At 40.7% G+C, this 22,183-nt stretch overlaps 1 protein-coding gene across 2 annotated transcripts in view; it reads right to left on the minus strand.

The window, feature by feature from the left end:
- CLVS1 (clavesin 1) overlaps positions 1 to 22,183 on the minus strand; it is a 104,826-nt gene that overhangs the window by 17,072 nt on the left and 65,571 nt on the right. For both annotated transcript variants that reach the window (XM_075828312.1, XM_075828313.1), the window contains exon 4: positions 3,467 to 3,577. In XM_075828312.1, the coding sequence (XP_075684427.1) occupies positions 3,467 to 3,577 (111 nt within the window). The remainder of the gene's footprint in view (positions 1 to 3,466; positions 3,578 to 22,183) is intronic.

Below are 22,183 nucleotides of genomic sequence, written 5' to 3' on the forward strand. Positions count from 1 at the left end.
GCATCGTGTCGGCACCAGAGGCTACAGTTGATTCTGCAGCAGCATCAGCATTTGCAGGTAAGTAGCTACATCGACTTACCTGCAAACGCTGATGCTGCTGCAGAATCATCTGTAGCCTCTGTGTCCTCGCTCATCTGACACGATGCAGGACCTGGGGCAGGAAGTGACGTCACAGCGTGATCTCTGGAGAACACGGCTGTGTCTGCACTGCCAGAAGCTGGGCGTTGTGAAGAGAAGTGGATGATACTTCTCGTCAGAAAGCCCAGCTAGTAAAAGTAGTAAACACGCCCCGATGTACGCACATAATACACGCCCAGTTGTACTTTTAATTTTCAACACGCCCAGTTGTACTTTTGCAAGCCTCATTTGCATAAATACGAAAATGGTCATAACTTGGCCAAAAATGCTCGTTTTTTAAAAATAAAAACGTTACTATAATCTACTTTGCAGCGCCGATCTGCTGCAATAGCAGATAGGGGTTGCAAAATCTGGTGACAGAGCCTCTTTAACATGGGTATGTTCTCTTCTTCCTCATTCACTGGCATAATTACTTTGCTACTTTAGCACCATATCCTTATATGTCATGCCAGACTGTTACAAGGTTTTTTCACCTAGCCTCTATCCGATTTGGGGATAGATCTATATTGTACTACATAGTTATGCATTGTTCATACCCCCTCTTCTATTGATGTTTACATTTAGGCATCTGCATCTGACAGACATTTTTATTCATGCTTTGCATGACTCATCTTTTAACATGTTGTTATTTCCAATAAAATTTTTAATTTTTCATCAAATATGTGTTGTGTTAATTGTACCCCACACTCTATAGGCTATATATCAAGTATTGTGGGTCAATGCACCAAGATACTCTTGGTTTAATTGTGGTCTCGTTATAATCATTGTTCACAGTACACAGTTGGCAGTGTCTGTTGACAGGATCACTTTCTGATTGTACCAATAGGTTTATAGCCGCCGCTATGGCAGCTACAGCGGTAGCGACGCCACTAAGTAAAGAAGCTTCCAGGCGGAAAGGCAGCTGCTGAGTCGCCGGGCCCGGGCGCTTCTGAAACAAGCATGGGAAGGGAGCCAGCGCAGCGCCCCCTTCCACCTGCTGGTGTGATGCGCCCTGTGCAATGGCAGAGGTCGCATACCCCTAAGGCCGGCCCTGCTGTTGGGCCCCTGTATTTAAGCCTATCATGTGTGATACTGTCAGGCATCGCTATAATCACACTGACCTGTCAAATAAAGTTAACATGTAATTTATACTGCACGGTGAATGCCGTGAAAAAATGAAATAAGTAATGGCGGAATGTCTTTTTGGGTCACCTTGCCTTACAAAAAATTGAATAAAATATCGCATGTATCCCTAAATGGTACTAATAAAAAATACAGCTTGTCGCGCAAAAAATAAAGCCCTCATTCGGCTATGTCAATAGAAAATTTTTTCCTGATGTGCAGGCCGGAGGGAAACATTTCTCCAGTTTCAAGAAGTGGTTATCATGGCCCTCATATTTGGGAACCAGGAAGGGGGGCGGGGGTCCAACATATCTGCTGGAAGTGAGGGCGCCCATATTGTACCATGGCAACATCTTCACAACAAAGTTTCCTAAACTACAATGGAGGAAAGGTCCCAAAAAGGTGCAGAGTTTGTTCCAAAAAGGGGGATAAGAAAGGACACCATCTATTAGTGTGACACTGGCCTGTGCATAAAGGTTTGCTTCAAAACACATTTATGGATTATTAATTTCAATATTTACCTCATTATTATACCACTTTACTATGCCCTGATGTACTCCGCACAGATTACATTAAAAAAAAATCCACTCTTCAAAAGCCAAATGATGCTCACTCCCTTCTGAACCCTACAGTGTGCCCAAACAGCAGTTTACATCCACATATATGACATTGCCATACCCGGGGGAGCCCGCTTAACATCTTATGGAGTATGTGCCTCCAGTGGCACAAGCTGGGCACAATATATTGGCATATTAGGGGAAATATTTTTATGTACCACTTTGAAAAAGTTTTTTTATTTTTTTAAATAAAAATGTGTGATTGGTGCAACTTTGTAATTACATTTTATTAAAAATTATTTTTACTCTTTGAGATACAGTTGCTTTGTTTTCTGTATCTAGCGCTGAAACCGGTATTCGATAGGACAGCGTCACTGAAGTGAGGTCCTACTTGTTTCTGACACGCAGGATCGAGCCGTTATTGATCACATACAAGTTCATAACTTAGATGTGATCAATAACAGGTGGATCCTGCATGTCACTGAACCCGTCAGTCCTGTGGACCTGACGGATTCAGGTCTCAGCGCATGATACAGCTGCTCTATATACAGAATACAAAGCAGCTGTATTTCAAAAAGTAAAAGGAATTTTTAATAAAATGTAATTACAAAGTTGCATTAATCCCACTGATACACATTTTTATTAAAAAAAACAAAACAAAAAAAAAAACAACAAAGTTTTCAAAGGTGTACATAGCCTTGAATTTTTACTTTGCACCATCTGCTGTGCATTGATTTCTGGAAAACACCTATGGAGTTGCACCTTTTACTCAACCCTTGTATAAGGGTGGAGTTATCATTGAGTCCCATGATTTCACGTGCTTGGTGTGGGGTATACCTATGTAGGTGTACAGTACCTATGAGGACTTCAACTTGTGCTGGTGCAACCTCTTCGCCATCTCCATTTCAGCTGTATGGACTGCCATTATGATGCATACTCTTTGGAATGTCTATAGTTTGAGACCTGCACTCAAAAAGGTTTATATATTATATTATCATGTTGTAAAGTCATATTGTACATTGTGTTTTTTGGGACTTGCATAAAATATATTACTTCCAACTGTATTTCTGTATGTGGATTTATTGATGACCACTGTCTGATATCAGAACTCATTATATATGTGAAGTAATAGCCATAAATTTTATACTAAGGACAGAGACTCATTTACTCTGTGTAAGAAGAGAAAGAAAGTAATCTACTCTCCCATTTTCATCTAAAACTGTGCATTACCATACTCGGGAGGATACGTCTAAGCCGAACAGATACAGCTGCAGAAAATAATGAAATGATAAAATAGAACACCTTCTGCTGTAAATAGATATCCTCCATTATGTGTGGCATCTGAACCTTTATAGTATTGTCTGTAATTACAGTTTCTAGCGCTGCCAGGAGTTTTAATATATTCCCCCTTCATATCACAAATGAGATTCTGAGTGGTTAGTTCCTGTTCTTCCTAAAGATCAAAGATGCCCTCGTCCCAAAGACTCAAACTGAATATAATCCATTGCCACAGGTTTATTGATCGGAAGCAGACAATCTGCAAATCGCAGCTGTGACCACAACCCACCATATGCCTTCATCTCAGAGGTCACCGGGAAACACTGACTAGGGGTCTCTGGAGATTTGGAGAAAGTCCAGGGTGCCGCCTTGCACGTGTTTTCATGTCTTACCCTTTTTCGTGTCTTGTCTTTAAGGAAAGGTTTAATTATCGTATACAGAGCATGTATGTACCAAGGTTGATTGACGAAGTGGACGCCTCCAAAGCGAGCTGGAAAACTGTCCTAGAAGCGAGAGGGAAACAGACGCTCATTACTGGATATAATAGGAGGGCCAGCTGGTCAGAAAGGCAATCCATTACACAAGTGACATGAGTTTAGAACAATTTTATCACTGAACCCAATTATATTTCTGCATGTATAACTAAACAGACCACCTGACTCAGTTGGTGGGCAATAAAGGATTACACGCGGATTCTTATAAGACATAACACTAATGTGTAGATTCATATTTGGTCAATTCAAACAAATATATTAAATATAGTGTTATTAAAAAACTTCCATTACCGGCAGAAGTAGGAGGGGCTGTTGAGGCATCCGCCCTGGGCACTGGTTGCCAGGGGAGTGGGTGCCAACAGTTACTCTACCAGGTTATTTAGATACAGCGTTGGAGCAGCAAGTTAATCATTGCACCGCATGAAGGAAAGCCTATCTAGACTGGACAGGAGTGCCCTGAAACCACAAGTATAAGGTTATACAGTAATGTTATTATATGGGCAGGACCCAGCAGTCTTCCATTACTATTATTGTCATAATTATAGTGATGATAGCATATTAGGCATTTGCTTTTTGAGCAATTAAAGTATCAATCATGTTACATAGAACAAAATGGTTTGTCCAGGCTTAGAAAAGCATGGCTGCTGTCTTCCAGAAATAGCTCCACACCTATTCTTGGGTTGTGCTTTGCATTGTAGCTCAGTTCAACTGAAGTGAATAGAGCTTAGCTGCAATACCACACACAGACTATGGACAAGTGTGGTGCTGTTTTTGGATGAAAGCAGCCGTGTTCTTCTAATCCTGTACAACCCCTTTATTTATGTGGGTTTTTTTTTTGTTTTTTTTAAAATCTAATATAGTTTTATTGTTCAGAATCACCCATTTTATAAAAAGTATCAATCTGATTATGTATAAGGCTGTGCCAGATTTTAGGGTAAGTGCACTAGAGTAGCCATGCAGGATATTATTGGAAAGTGGACCCCAAACTGGAATTTCACTTTAATGGAAATTTAGTATAGAAAAGTCCAGAGCAGCACTGAAAAACAATCAAAGTGCAGAGTGGGTGCAAATCCCAAGATCCAGGCCAAGGATCTTCTTACAATAGAATAAAGGAAAGGCAGAACTCCAAATTTGCAAAAGTAAAAAAAAGTGGTTAGTTTATTCCATATGCGACGTTTCGGTCCTGTATAGAAACGTTCTCAAGCTTGAGAAATGTTTTATACAGGACCGAAACGTTGCATATGTATTAAACGAACCACTTTTTTAACTTTTGCAAATTTGGAGTGCTGACTTTCCTTCATTCTATATATATGTGCATCAGTAAAGTTTTTGTATCTTGCTCATCACTAATTCTAACCACAATATGATAGGCAGTAATAAAATAGGATTTATTTCTCTCGGACCCTCGGAGAAATGCATGTACAGCATGAATCTTAACACGCTTGTTCAAATGAGCACAGACACAGTACATATACAATACACTGCTCGCATAGGTAAACTAAATTAACAGCTTGTTTGTGCGGTTGGTGGGAGGTAAAAGCCTCTGTGATCACTAATCATGGAAGGACATTAAAGAGGCTCTGTCACCACATTATAAGTGCCCTATCTTCTACATAATATGATCGGCGCTGTAATGTAGATTACAGCAGTGTTTTTTATTTTGAAAAATGATAATTTTTGACGCAGTTATGACATATTTTAGATTTATGCTAATGACTTTCTTAATGCTCAACTGTTTTTACTTTTTGACCAAGTGGGCGTTGTAAAGAGAAGTGTATGACGCTGACCAATCAGTGACCAATCAGCGTCATACACTTCTCTACATTCATTTACTCAGCACATAGTGATCTTGCTAGATCATGATGTGCTGTCACTTATTCACACATTAACGTTACTGAAGTGTCCTGACAGTAAATAGACATCACTTCCAGCCAGGACGCGATGTCTATTCACAATCCCGACACTTCGGTAACATTTGTGCAGGATTTACAGCACAGCCAGCGTGATCTCGCTGTAAGCGCTTATAATGTGGTGACAGAGCCTCTTTAAAGTAGTGACACTAGAGGTGTCTGGGATGACAAAGGATCTACTCTGTGCATTATACTCCAAAAAACAGTTATTGCATACAGCTTTGAAATGGCAGATTAAGCCCCATCGCCCCTGCCTGGACAACCCCTTAATGACCAGCCTATTTTGGACCTTAATGACCAAGCTATTTTTTACGTTTTTCAATCGTCGCATTCCAAGAGCTATAACTCTTTCATTTTTGCGTCGACATAGCTGTATAAGGTCTTGTTTTTTGCGGGACAAGTTGTATTTTTTAATAGCACCATTTTTAGGTACATATTATTTATTAATTAACTTTTATTAACTTTTTTTTGGGGGGGAATAGAAAAAAATCTGAAATTTCGCCACTCTTTTTTGCGTCCTAAATCTACGCCGTTTACCGTGTGGTATAAATAACACAATAACTTTATTCAGCGGGTTGTTACGATTGCAACGATACCAAATTTGTATAGTTGTTGTATGTTTTACTACTTTTACACAGTAAAAACGCTTTTTTTTCTAAATTATTTGTTTTTGTGTCCCCATATTTGAAGAGCCGTAACGTTTTTATTTTTTCAACGATGCGGTTGTATGAGGGCTGTTTTTTTGCGGGAACACTTGTAGTTTTTATTGGTACCATTTTGGAGTAGATGCGACTTTTTGATCACTTTTTATCACATTTTTTTAAAGTCAGTATTCACAGAAAACAGCAATTTTTCCATAGTTTTTTATTAATTTTTTTACGGTGTTCACCGTGCGGGTTAAATAATGTAATAGATTTATAGTCGGGGTCGTTACGGACGCGGCGATACCAAATATGTGTAACTTTTAAACTTTATTTTGTTTTTTTAATAGTAAAGCATTGTGTAAGGGGAAAAGCTGTTTTTTTCATATTTTTTCACATTTTTTTTTAAATTAACTTTATTAAACTTTTTTTTAACTTTTTTACTAGTCCCATTAGGGGACTATAATATGCGATTCTGCGATCGCATTTATAATACACTGCAATACTTTTGTATTGCAGTGTATTATGACTGTCCGTTTAAAACGGACAGGCATCTGCTAGGTCATAGAAACAGAAAAAGTCCAACAGCAATGAAAGTAGAAGGGGCTAGCTGCTATACGGTAGAGCATGCTCCCCAGGTAACAAAATAGGCACTCCTATATAGACATTTATGCACACAGAAAAGAAAAGGAGAATGCACGCCTATATATAAAACGTAACTTGATTAACATTAACATATGATATATTAAAAATGTATAAAACAGATACACACAATGGACTAAAGGACACTGTTCCAATAACAGTAGCAAAAAAGACACATTTGTACAGACTGTGTAACACTCATGCCGAAGAGCAAGGAAAGTCAATGCTGAAAATGGAATAGCAGCCATATGATAATATGCATGGCACTAGTATTAAACTCTAGGAATGAGAATCAAGGGCAAAACAGTGTGCACAAATAGACTAGTAGTTAGAAACAATAGCCATAAAGTGGCTTACAGGACTATGCTCAGAGAACACACTCTAAAAGGCTGTATAGGATATTGGCTAAAGACAAATCTCTTACCCATAAACGGCTATAGATGCAGTCTGACAGTGTGCACTGGACCCCAACGCGCGTTTCGCACTTTGCTTCCTCAAGGGGTTTAGTGTGTCCAATAAGCTGCTGTCTTAAATACATGTGACAGCAGCTGATGTAGATGTTTGCTGAGTGTCCAGCGTGCGTTGGCGCGCATCCTCCGTCGACACCGGAAGTGCGGCATGCCCCACTTCCCGCCCCCAGCGCCATAGCGCATACCCAGGATCTCCGACGCGTACAGAGATCCCGGGCATGCGCAGTGCGCAAAGGGGGCGCGGACCGGGCCAGACACAGATCGGTGACACACAGAGGAGGCGCGCACCCATTGGACAAGGAACAAACGTAAACAAGAAGATCGGTATTTAAACATATGTTTACAAAAATATGCAGCACCCAACTCTAATATACACTGTAAGTCCATACATTAAAAACCGACAGTTAAATAGTTAGATAATATCAATAATGATACTGCCAATTATTGATGTCATCAGTGCAAAAGTGAACTTGTAATAAGGGTCAATATAGTGAGAAACTAATATAGTAATGTGTAATGATGACCTAAAAAGAAAGTGTGTATTTGTATGTGTGAGTGAATGAAAAAATATAAAGATAAATATATAAATATAATCATTAGTAAAAGAAAAAATAAATAAAAACACATGAATGTAACCTAGGCGACAAAGCACCATAAAGTATATGTGGTGACGGTGTACAAACACAAAATTAGATAAGGGGAGAAAAGTATAAACTCCCAATGAACAAAGTGTATGGGAAAATTATTATTAGATAGAGAGGGCAGTTACCACTAAAGGTATCCCGCTGAGTGAGGTAATGAGTATATACGTGATCATAAATTTATATGTATGATTCTAAAACAGAGAACATACTCAAAACAGGACAATAGTAAAAACATAATTTTTAGAGATTTATAAAAATTTATAAAAAGGACAATTACAGCTCAAAAGATATATATATATGAGGCTATCATATGTATCTATTTAGGCATCTTCTTTCATTTTTCCGACGTTGTTCCATTTTGACTTTTCATATATTTGTTCCAATGAAGGGTATAGAAGATGAATCAAACACCTATGTATCATAAACAAAAGACACAACATTAAAAGAAAAATAAAAACATGTGAGGTGGAAAAAATAGGGAGTACATAATAGAGGAAGGGAGCAAAATTTAATTGCTCATTTAAGCCATTGGGAGTCATAGATCCCAATTTGACTATCCACATACACTCCCTCTGCGCCAGGATCTTCTTCAAATCGCCCCCTCTGATGCCACAATGGATGCGCTCTATTCCACGAATTTTCAGGGAATTTGGATTGCATCCATGATGCTGTTTAAAGTGTCTTGGCAGAGTTTTCAGTAATGTGAGATCACTAATTATATTGGCTCTCGTGATGTCACGAACATGCTCTCTAGTGCGTATTCTCAATTGCCTAGAGGTCAATCCCACATACACTTTAGGGCAGCCACAGAGTGCATAGTAAATTACATGCGTGGTACTGCAGGAGATGTAGTCTCTGATTTTAAAGATCCGCGTTCCATCAACTGTTGAAAAATCACCAGCTCTGCTGATATTCGGGCAGGCACTGCAGTCACCGCATGGGTAGCGGCCGACTCTTGGCTCTCTTGTACTGAAGGGGTTGACGTATTTGGGTACGTAGTGGCTTTTGGTAAGTATGTCTTTTAGGTTCCTACTCCTTTTAGCTGTCATCATAGGTCTCATAGGTAAACATTGTGCTAACGACGGTTCAGATCGAAGAATAGACCAATGTGATCCAAGAATTTGTCTAATTTTATCCCACTGGTTATTATAGGTGGTAATAAAGCGAATATTATTATCCACCTTTGGATGGGTTTTGGTCCGTAGGAGGTCGCCACGTGGGGTTCTTCTGGCCCTATTGTATCCTGACTTAATCAGCCGTGCGCTATACCCCCTATCGGAGAATCTGGATTTAAGTTGATCAGACTGCCTTTCGAACAGCCTATCAGTGGAGCAGATCCGCTTCATTCGTAGGAACTGTCCAACCGGGATGGCTTTGACAGTGGGCCGAGTGTGGAAGGACTCTGCGTGTAGCAGTGAATTGACTGACGTGGATTTACGGAAGAGATCCGTCTGGAGAAATCCATCTGAGTCAGCAAAAATTAGTATATCCAAAAACTCTATCGATGACTTATGTACCTTATGGGTCAGTTTAATATTAAAAGGATTAGAGTTCAACTGCCGCATGAATATCTCCAACTCACACTCAGTCCCTTGCCAAATGAACAAAATATCATCAATATATCGAAGCCAGCACTGCACATGTTCAGCGGCCCGAGCGCCATCCCCAAGGAAAACCTGCCTCTCCCAGAGTCCGAGAAACAGGTTTGCATAGGATGGCGCGCAGGCCGCCCCCATGGCAGTGCCCCTGGTCTGTAAATAAAAGTTGTCCTTAAACACAAAAAAGTTGTGTGTCAAGATATATTGTAGCAGTTCCAGGATAAGATCACACATATCACCATCCAGGTTGCCAGTCCCCAAGAAGAAGCGGACCGCCTCCAGACCATCACAGTGCCGTATGCACGTGTACAGCGACTCAACCTCTGCCGTGACCAGGAGCATATCAGGTTCAAGTTGTATCCCGTCCAGCCGCCCCAGGACTTCCGTCGTGTCCCTAACGTAGGAGGGCAGTACAGTAACCAATGGTTTGAGGTAGTGATCTACAAATTTACAGATCGGGTCACACAGACCACCCATACCTGACACGATGGGACGTCCTGGGGGGTCCGTTAGACACTTGTGCACCTTGGGTAAAAGATAGAACGTAGGAATCCTAGGTTCAACAGTCAAGAGTCCTTCGTACACTTTTTTAGGGATCAGTCCTTTCTCTAAAGCCTTATCAAGAATTTTAGCTAGTTCTGTGGAGAAAGTAAATAGTGGACTATGTGTTAATTTCACATATGTCAATTTGTCACGCAGCTGTTTCAGGGCCTCCTTTTCATATTTAACGGTGGGCCAGATCACGATATTCCCCCCCTTGTCTGCTGGCTTAATCACAATATCATCTAATAGTTGTAATTCGTTTAGAGCTTTCCTCTGAATCAAGGTCAGATTATCCTTACTCTTCAAGGTGGATAATTTCTTAAACTCATCTATGACCAATCTAGTGAATATTTCCACCTGTGGGCACAGAGACAAAGGGGGGAACCTCGTAGATCTGGGTAGCACAGAAGTGGGGAAAGAGCCAATTACCTCCGCTGTTTGTTCACGTAAGAGATCCTCGAGAGACTGCAGTGCCTGTCTCTCCATCTCACTGGTAATCACAAAATTGTCAGAGCTCCTGTTATGGAGTTTTTTCAAAACCAGTTTACGCGAAAACAAATGCAAATCCTTTAACGCTGTAAAAAAATCAAAAGGATTGGTGGGTGAAAAGGCCAAACCTCTGCCAAGAACCTCACATTGAGCATCAGAGAGGGCGTGAGAAGAAAGATTAATTACCTCCAGTGTGTCAGTTGCTTTCTTGTCCTGTGGATAATTGCGCCGATTCTTATGCTTTGCATATCTGTCGTAGTATCGTCTGGGGATCGAGGGTCCCTGGTTATTTCCGCTAGCACCACTACTCGGTGTATCTCTCATTCTATTGCTATCCTCACCGGACATATGCGAAGACAGTGACGAGGATCTAGAGTGGGAGATCGATCTCGATCTCGAACGACCACGCCTCATACGCCACTTGTATACTTGATTTGATTGATAATCAGAAAGGTCCCTCTGAAACTTACTGGACTTAGTGGTACAGATATTCTTCTCCCACTTGGAATATTCTTTATCTACCTCTTCTTGTATCAGGCTAAGGTTCTCATTAGAGTAGTCCTTCTTCAGGGTGCCCTGAATAGTGTCTATCTCCTTGTCTAGCTCTATCAAGGTATTGGTATTAGATTGGACCAAAAGATCCATAAAGCCCTTAGAGCATGTATCCGCCAGAGACTCCCATTTATGTTTAAATTCCTCATTGGCGATCTCAAAGGATGGGAACACTTTGATCCTCAATCCTCTAGGGATAAGGCTTCTAGCAATGTATTTCTGAAGAAAAGCCTTATTCCACCAGATCCTTATTCTTTTGTTCAATAACAATTTTAATTGATTAGTAAGCTCCCTACTGTCCCTACCACCACTAACTGGAATAGGTCCAGCATCCTCATTAAAAATTAGGTCCAATTGTGCGAGCCATGTTTCCTCACGGGCTCTAAAGTTCATGCTTTGCTTGGGACTGGTCGCTGTGAGAAACACAGAATGCAATATTATAGAAACAGAAAAAGTCCAACAGCAATGAAAGTAGAAGGGGCTAGCTGCTATACGGTAGAGCATGCTCCCCAGGTAACAAAATAGGCACTCCTATATAGACATTTATGCACACAGAAAAGAAAAGGAGAATGCACGCCTATATATAAAACGTAACTTGATTAACATTAACATATGATATATTAAAAATGTATAAAACAGATACACACAATGGACTAAAGGACACTGTTCCAATAACAGTAGCAAAAAAGACACATTTGTACAGACTGTGTAACACTCATGCCGAAGAGCAAGGAAAGTCAATGCTGAAAATGGAATAGCAGCCATATGATAATATGCATGGCACTAGTATTAAACTCTAGGAATGAGAATCAAGGGCAAAACAGTGTGCACAAATAGACTAGTAGTTAGACACAATAGCCATAAAGTGGCTTACAGGACTATGCTCAGAGAACACACTCTAAAAGGCTGTATAGGATATTGGCTAAAGACAAATCTCTTACCCATAAACGGCTATAGATGCAGTCTGACAGTGTGCACTGGACCCCAACGCGCGTTTCGCACTTTGCTTCCTCAAGGGGTTTAGTGTGTCCAATAAGCTGCTGTCTTAAATACATGTGACAGCAGCTGATGTAGATGTTTGCTGAGTGTCCAGCGTGCGTTGGCGCGCATCCTCCGTCGACACCGGAAGTGCGGCATGCCCCACTTCCCGCCCCCAGCGCCATAGCGCATACCCAGGATCTCCGACGCGTACAGAGATCCCGGGCATGCGCAGTGCGCAAAGGGGGCGCGGACCGGGCCAGACACAGATCGGTGACACACAGAGGAGGCGCGCACCCATTGGACAAGGAACAAACGTAAACAAGAAGATCGGTATTTAAACATATGTTTACAAAAATATGCAGCACCCAACTCTAATATACACTGTAAGTCCATACATTAAAAACCGACAGTTAAATAGTTAGATAATATCAATAATGATACTGCCAATTATTGATGTCATCAGTGCAAAAGTGAACTTGTAATAAGGGTCAATATAGTGAGAAACTAATATAGTAATGTGTAATGATGACCTAAAAAGAAAGTGTGTATTTGTATGTGTGAGTGAATGAAAAAATATAAAGATAAATATAAATATATAAATATAATCATTAGTAAAAGAAAAAATAAATAAAAACACATGAATGTAACCTAGGCGACAAAGCACCATAAAGTATATGTGGTGACGGTGTACAAACACAAAATTAGATAAGGGGAGAAAAGTATAAACTCCCAATGAACAAAGTGTATGGGAAAATTATTATTAGATAGAGAGGGCAGTTACCACTAAAGGTATCCCGCTGAGTGAGGTAATGAGTATATACGTGATCATAAATTTATATGTATGATTCTAAAACAGAGAACATACTCAAAACAGGACAATAGTAAAAACATAATTTTTAGAGATTTATAAAAATTTATAAAAAGGACAATTACAGCTCAAAAGATATATATATATGAGGCTATCATATGTATCTATTTAGGCATCTTCTTTCATTTTTCCGACGTTGTTCCATTTTGACTTTTCATATATTTGTTCCAATGAAGGGTATAGAAGATGAATCAAACACCTATGTACCATAAACAAAAGACACAACATTAAAATAAAAATAAAAACAAGTGAGGTGGAAAAAATAGGGAGTACATAATAGGGATCTTAGAGGAAGGGAGCAAAATTTAATTGCTCATTTAAGCCATTGGGAGTCATAGATCCCAATTTGACTATCCACATACACTCCCTCTGCGCCAGGATCTTCTTCAAATCGCCCCCTCTGATGCCACAATGGATGCGCTCTATTCCACGAATTTTCAGGGAATTTGGATTGCATCCATGATGCTGTTTAAAGTGTCTTGGCAGAGTTTTCAGTAATGTGAGATCACTAATTATATTGGCTCTCGTGATGTCACGAACATGCTCTCTAGTGCGTATTCTCAATTGCCTAGAGGTCAATCCCACATACACTTTAGGGCAGCCACAGAGTGCATAGTAAATTACATGCGTGGTACTGCAGGAGATGTAGTCTCTGATTTTAAAGATCCGCGTTCCATCAACTGTTGAAAAATCACCAGCTCTGCTGATATTCGGGCAGGCACTGCAGTCACCGCATGGGTAGCAGCCGACTCTTGGCTCTCTTGTACTGAAGGGGTTGACGTATTTGGGTACGTAGTGGCTTTTGGTAAGTATGTCTTTTAGGTTATGTTTATGATACATAGGTGTTTGATTCATCTTCTATACCCTTCATTGGAACAAATATATGAAAAGTCAAAATGGAACAACGTCGGAAAAATGAAAGAAGATGCCTAAATAGATACATATGATAGCCTCATATATATATATATCTTTTGAGCTGTAATTGTCCTTTTTATACATTTTTATAAATCTCTAAAAATTATGTTTTTACTATTGTCCTGTTTTGAGTATGTTCTCTGTTTTAGAATCATACATATAAATTTATGATCACGTATATACTCATTACCTCACTCAGCGGGATACCTTTAGTGGTAACTGCCCTCTCTATCTAATAATAATTTTTCCATACACTTTGTTCATTGGGAGTTTATACTTTTCTCCCCTTATCTAATTTTGTGTTTGTACACCGTCACCACATATACTTTATGGTGCTTTGTCGCCTAGGTTACATTCATGTGTTTTTATTTATTTTTTCTTTTACTAATGATTATATTTATATATTTATATTTATCTTTATATTTTTTCATTCACTCACACATACAAATACACACTTTCTTTTTAGGTCATCATTACACATTACTATATTAGTTTCTCACTATATTGACCCTTATTACAAGTTCACTTTTGCACTGATGACATCAATAATTGGCAGTATCATTATTGATATTATCTAACTATTTAACTGTCGGTTTTTAATGTATGGACTTACAGTGTATATTAGAGTTGGGTGCTGCATATTTTTGTAAACATATGTTTAAATACCGATCTTCTTGTTTACGTTTGTTCCTTGTCCAATGGGTGCGCGCCTCCTCTGTGTGTCACCGATCTGTGTCTGGCCCGGTCCGCGCCCCCTTTGCGCACTGCGCATGCCCGGGATCTCTGTACGCGTCGGAGATCCTGGGTATGCGCTATGGCGCTGGGGGCGGGAAGTGGGGCATGCCGCACTTCCGGTGTCGACGGAGGATGCGCGCCAACGCACGCTGGACACTCAGCAAACATCTACATCAGCTGCTGTCACATGTATTTAAGACAGCAGCTTATTGGACACACTAAACCTCTTGAGGAAGCAAAGTGCGAAACGCGCGTTGGGGTCCAGTGCACACTGTCAGACTGCATCTATAGCCGTTTATGGGTAAGAGATTTGTCTTTAGCCAATATCCTATACAGCCTTTTAGAGTGTGTTCTCTGAGCATAGTCCTGTAAGCCACTTTATGGCTATTGTGTCTAACTACTAGTCTATTTGTGCACACTGTTTTGCCCTTGATTCTCATTCCTAGAGTTTAATACTAGTGCCATGCATATTATCATATGGCTGCTATTCCATTTTCAGCATTGACTTTCCTTGCTCTTCGGCATGAGTGTTACACAGTCTGTACAAATGTGTCTTTTTTGCTACTGTTATTGGAACAGTGTCCTTTAGTCCATTGTGTGTATCTGTTTTATACATTTTTAATATATCATATGTTAATGTTAATCAAGTTACGTTTTATATATAGGCGTGCATTCTCCTTTTCTTTTCTGTGTGCATACATGTCTATATAGGAGTGCCTATTTTGTTACCTGGGGAGCATGCTCTACCGTATAGCAGCTAGCCCCTTCTACTTTCATTGCTGTTGGACTTTTTCTGTTTCTATAATATTGCATTCTGTGTTTCTCACAGCGACCAGTCCCAAGCAAAGCATGAACTTTAGAGCCCGTGAGGAAACATGGCTCGCACAATTGGACCTAATTTTTAATGAGGATGCTGGACCTATTCCAGTTAGTGGTGGTAGGGACAGTAGGGAGCTTACTAATCAATTAAAATTGTTATTGAACAAAAGAATAAGGATCTGGTGGAATAAGGCTTTTCTTCAGAAATACATTGCTAGAAGCCTTATCCCTAGAGGATTGAGGATCCAAGTGTTCCCATCCTTTGAGATCGCCAATGAGGAATTTAAACATAAATGGGAGTCTCTGGCGGATACATGCTCTAAGGGCTTTATGGATCTTTTGGTCCAATCTAATACCAATACCTTGATAGAGCTAGACAAGGAGATAGACACTATTCAGGGCACCCTGAAGAAGGACTACTCTAATGAGAACCTTAGCCTGATACAAGAAGAGGTAGATAAAGAATATTCCAAGTGGGAGAAGAATATCTGTACCACTAAGTCCAGTAAGTTTCAGAGGGACCTTTCTGATTATCAATCAAATCAAGTATACAAGTGGCGTATGAGGCGTGGTCGTTCGAGATCGAGATCGATCTCCCACTCTAGATCCTCGTCACTGTCTTCGCATATGTCCGGTGAGGATAGCAATAGAATGAGAGATACACCGAGTAGTGGTGCTAGCGGAAATAACCAGGGACCCTCGATCCCCAGACGATACTACGACAGATATGCAAAGCATAAGAATCGGCGCAATTATCCACAGGACAAGAAAGCAACTGACACACTGGAGGTAATTAATCTTTCTTCTCACGCCCTCTCTGATGCTCAATGTGAGGTTCTTGGCAGAGGTTTGACCTTTTCACCCACCAATCCTTTTGATTTTTTTACAGCGTTAAAGGATTTGCATTTGTTTTCGCGTAAACTGGTTTTGAAAAAACTCCATAACAGGAGCTCTGACAATTTTGTGATTACCAGTGAGATGGAGAGACAGGCACTGCAGTCTCTCGAGGATCTCTTACGTGAACAAACAGCGGAGGTAATTGGCTCTTTCCCCACTTCTGTGCTACCCAGATCTACGAGGTTCCCCCCTTTGTCTCTGTGCCCACAGGTGGAAATATTCACTAGATTGGTCATAGATGAGTTTAAGAAATTATCCACCTTGAAGAGTAAGGATAATCTGACCTTGATTCAGAGGAAAGCTCTAAACGAATTACAACTATTAGATGATATTGTGATTAAGCCAGCAGACAAGGGGGGGGAATATCGTGATCTGGCCCACCGTTAAATATGAAAAGGAGGCCCTGAAACAGCTGCGTGACAAATTGACATATGTGAAATTAACACATAGTCCACTATTTACTTTCTCCACAGAACTAGCTAAAATTCTTGATAAGGCTTTAGAGAAAGGACTGATCCCTAAAAAAGTGTACGAAGGACTCTTGACTGTTGAACCTAGGATTCCTACGTTCTATCTTTTACCCAAGGTGCACAAGTGTCTAACGGACCCCCCAGGACGTCCCATCGTGTCAGGTATGGGTGGTCTGTGTGACCCGATCTGTAAATTTGTAGATCACTACCTCAAACCATTGGTTACTGTACTGCCCTCCTACGTTAGGGACACGACGGAAGTCCTGGGGCGGCTGGACGGGATACAACTTGAACCTGATATGCTCCTGGTCACGGCAGACGTTGAGTCGCTGTACACGTGCATACGGCACTGTGATGGTCTGGAGGCGGTCCGCTTCTTCTTGGGGACTGGCAACCTGGATGGTGATATGTGTGATCTTATCCTGGAACTGCTACAATATATCTTGACACACAACTTTTTTGTGTTTAAGGACAACTTTTATTTACAGACCAGGGGCACTGCCATGGGGGCGGCCTGCGTGCCATCCTATGCAAACCTGTTTCTCGGACTCTGGGAGAGGCAGGTTTTCCTTGGGGATGGCGCTCGGGCCGCTGAACATGTGCAGTGCTGGCTTCGATATATTGATGATATTTTGTTCATTTGGCAAGGGACTGAGTGTGAGTTGGAGATATTCATGCGGCAGTTGAACTCTAATCCTTTTAATATTAAACTGACCCATAAGGTACATAAGTCATCGATAGAGTTTTTGGATATACTAATTTTTGCTGACTCAGATGGATTTCTCCAGACGGATCTCTTCCGTAAATCCACGTCAGTCAATTCACTGCTACACGCAGAGTCCTTCCACACTCGGCCCACTGTCAAAGCCATCCCGGTTGGACAGTTCCTACGAATGAAGCGGATCTGCTCCACTGATAGGCTGTTCGAAAGGCAGTCTGATCAACTTAAATCCAGATTCTCCGATAGGGGGTATAGCGCACGGCTGATTAAGTCAGGATACAATAGGGCCAGAAGAACCCCACGTGGCGACCTCCTACGGACCAAAACCCATCCAAAGGTGGATAATAATATTCGCTTTATTACCACCTATAATAACCAGTGGGATAAAATTAGACAAATTCTTGGATCACATTGGTCTATTCTTCGATCTGAACCGTCGTTAGCACAATGTTTACCTATGAGACCTATGATGACAGCTAAAAGGAGTAGGAACCTAAAAGACATACTTACCAAAAGCCACTACGTACCCAAATACGTCAACCCCTTCAGTACAAGAGAGCCAAGAGTCGGCTGCTACCCATGCGGTGACTGCAGTGCCTGCCCGAATATCAGCAGAGCTGGTGATTTTTCAACAGTTGATGGAACGCGGATCTTTAAAATCAGAGACTACATCTCCTGCAGTACCACGCATGTAATTTACTATGCACTCTGTGGCTGCCCTAAAGTGTATGTGGGATTGACCTCTAGGCAATTGAGAATACGCACTAGAGAGCATGTTCGTGACATCACGAGAGCCAATATAATTAGTGATCTCACATTACTGAAAACTCTGCCAAGACACTTTAAACAGCATCATGGATGCAATCCAAATTCCCTGAAAATTCGTGGAATAGAGCGCATCCATTGTGGCATCAGAGGGGGCGATTTGAAGAAGATCCTGGCGCAGAGGGAGTGTATGTGGATAGTCAAATTGGGATCTATGACTCCCAATGGCTTAAATGAGCAATTAAATTTTGCTCCCTTCCTCTAAGATCCCTATTATGTACTCCCTATTTTTTCCACCTCACATGTTTTTATTTTTCTTTTAATGTTGTGTCTTTTGTTTATGATACATAGGTGTTTGATTCATCTTCTATACCCTTCATTGGAACAAATATATGAAAAGTCAAAATGGAACAACGTCGGAAAAATGAAAGAAGATGCCTAAATAGATACATATGATAGCCTCATATATATATATCTTTTGAGCTGTAATTGTCCTTTTTATAAATTTTTATAAATCTCTAAAAATTATGTTTTTACTATTGTCCTGTTTTGAGTATGTTCTCTGTTTTAGAATCATACATATAAATTTATGATCACGTATATACTCATTACCTCACTCAGCGGGATACCTTTAGTGGTAACTGCCCTCTCTATCTAATAATAATTTTCCCATACACTTTGTTCATTGGGAGTTTATACTTTTCTCCCCTTATCTAATTTTGTGTTTGTACACCGTCACCACATATACTTTATGGTGCTTTGTCGTCTAGGTTACATTCATGTGTTTTTATTTATTTTTTCTTTTACTAATGATTATATTTATATATTTATATTTATCTTTATATTTTTTCATTCACTCACACATACAAATACACACTTTCTTTTTAGGCCATCATTACACATTACTATATTAGTTTCTCACTATATTGACCCTTATTACAAGTTCACTTTTGCACTGATGACATCAATAATTGGCAGTATCATTATTGATATTATCTAACTATTTAACTGTCGGTTTTTAATGTATGGACTTACAGTGTATATTAGAGTTGGGTGCTGCATATTTTTGTAAACATATGTTTAAATACCGATCTTCTTGTTTACGTTTGTTCCTTGTCCAATGGGTGCGCGCCTCCTCTGTGTGTCACCGATCTGTGTCTGGCCCGGTCCGCACCCCCTTTGCGCACTGCGCATGCCCGGGATCTCTGTACGCGTCGGAGATCCTGGGTATGCGCTATGGCGCTGGGGGCGGGAAGTGGGGCATGCCGCACTTCCGGTGTCGACGGAGGATGCGCGCCAACGCACGCTGGACACTCAGCAAACATCTACATCAGCTGCTGTCACATGTATTTAAGACAGCAGCTTATTGGACACACTAAACCCCTTGAGGAAGCAAAGTGCGAAACGCGCGTTGGGGTCCAGTGCACACTGTCAGACTGCATCTATAGCCGTTTATGGGTAAGAGATTTGTCTTTAGCCAATATCCTATACAGCCTTTTAGAGTGTGTTCTCTGAGCATAGTCCTGTAAGCCACTTTATGGCTATTGTGTCTAACTACTAGTCTATTTGTGCACACTGTTTTGCCCTTGATTCTCATTCCTAGAGTTTAATACTAGTGCCATGCATATTATCATATGGCTGCTATTCCATTTTCAGCATTGACTTTCCTTGCTCTTCGGCATGAGTGTTACACAGTCTGTACAAATGTGTCTTTTTTGCTACTGTTATTGGAACAGTGTCCTTTAGTCCATTGTGTGTATCTGTTTTATACATTTTTAATATATCATATGTTAATGTTAATCAAGTTACGTTTTATATATAGGCGTGCATTCTCCTTTTCTTTTCTGTGTGCATATCTGCTAGGTCATGCCAGAGGCATGACCTAGCAAGCATACACTACAGGCAGACCTGGGGGCCTTTATTAGGCCCCCGGCTGCCATCGCAGACACAGACACTCGGCGATCGTATCGCCGGGTGTCGGTGGGGGAGAGAGGGAGCTCCCTCCCTCTCTCCAAAACCACTCAGATGCGGTGCTCGCTATTGAGCACCGCATCTGAGGGGTTAAACGTGTGAGATCGATACTAATATCGATCTCACCCGGCAGAGCAGGGACGCTCCCAGCCCTCAGCTGCCTCTAGCAGCTGAGAGCAGGGAGATTTGACAGCTCCCTGCTCTGTAAACTTATTCTGATGCCGCGACGTAAAAAGTCTATTGCATAAGTATAAGGCCCGTTAGTGACCGACGTAGAAACACGATGGGCCGGTCACTAACGGGTTAAGAATGCCAAGAACAACATTTTATGTACAGACTTAGCAAAGTTTAACTAGACTCCGATAACTTGCTGCAGCGTAATATCACACAACAAAAACCATTGAAAAGTCATAGAAAAAGTCAAATTAAAGTTTCCTGCCACTGTGAATTTAAGGGCCTATTCACATCTGCTTTTGCTTTCTGTTGATGGTTCCGTCTGAGCTTTCTGTCGGAGGAACCCATGAATGGAAAGGCAAACGGAAACCATAGCTTCCGTTTGCATTACCATTGATTTCAATGGTAATGCTTCCGTTGCTAATGGTTTCTGTTTGTCTCCGTTCCATAATGGTTCATTTGTTTTGATGGTATCAATAGCGCAGTCAACTATTGCTCTATTGATTCCGTCAAAACAACGGAACCGTTACGGAACGGAGACAAACGGAAACCATTAGCAACGGAAGCATTACCATTGAAATCAATGGTAATGCCAACGGAAGCTATGGTTTCCGTTTGCCTTTCCGTTTATGGGTTCCTCCAACGGAAAGCCCCACAACAGAAAACCATCAACGGAATGTGAACGCTGATGTGAACACAACCCGTTAAGATTGATTAAAGTTAAAGATTGCTACAGTTAAAGCATTGCTTTCTAAAAGAATCAATAGAGCTATAATGCACGCTTTACTTAATAAACACAATCTTCACTTAAAGCTGCATAGAAATGTCGAACTTGTTGATGCTGAGTACATAGTCTGCAGATTTTAAATGTCGCTGGTATTAAGAAAATATTTTTAAGTAAAATTTCTAACTTGTCAGACTCCTTCCTTTTATAGAGCTTTTGTTATGCAGTATATGTATACAATGCAGCAGACGTTCTAATGGCTTTTGTGTTGTAGCGTTTTGTTTCCTCACCCACACAGTCCCTTAAGTCCTCATTGAAGCCACCTGAATATAAGTATCTAGAACACAAAGAGTGCCTGTGCATAATTGAGAGCCCTAATTCCCATTAAATCCCCTAACATGCAAAACAACAATTAAAAGATTCTTCAGCAACTAAATATCTGTATTCACTGAGCGTTCCTATAGACCTAACATCACGTCCATAACTTTATACAATAGACTCCACTCCGCTATTTTCATTCACAGTAACTTCAGAGGTGCATTAAGGGTTTAATTTTTAACTCTGGCTAACCCTTATGGGGCAATGTCACTATCATGAGGGTATGGAGACACTGTGATAGGCCCTGTTATGAAGGAACTGCTTACATTTCACTAGAGTCAGAATGCACATATAGGACTTAATATAATCACATTTTCCATCTATGTTCCCTCCGTATATTTGCAAAAAAAGAAAGCAATGAGATTTGCTGATTGCAGAGGTACACTGAGGCTATTTCTCATGGATTCATATGTAATCCATATACACAGACGAGCCAAGGATGGCAGTATTTCTCAACCAGCGCAGTTTGTGAAATGTTCGCGTTCTGCTGTGGTGAAATTGTATCGTGAGTGGACAAATGGCACCATTGGGAATAACCAATGTGGAAACTGCGGAGTATGGAGGGCCATTAATGTGAGAGGTGAACGTAGCCTACGAAGGTGCGCGAGGGCCGAACGACACGCTACAGTGGAGCAGCTCACCGTGAAAATCAACCAGGGGGCTATGAGACGTGTGTCTAAAACAGCAGTTCAGCGAATCCAATTGCGT

Source organism: Rhinoderma darwinii, chromosome 5 (genome assembly GCF_050947455.1).
Source record: "Rhinoderma darwinii isolate aRhiDar2 chromosome 5, aRhiDar2.hap1, whole genome shotgun sequence".
Lineage (NCBI taxonomy): Eukaryota > Metazoa > Chordata > Amphibia > Anura > Rhinodermatidae > Rhinoderma > Rhinoderma darwinii.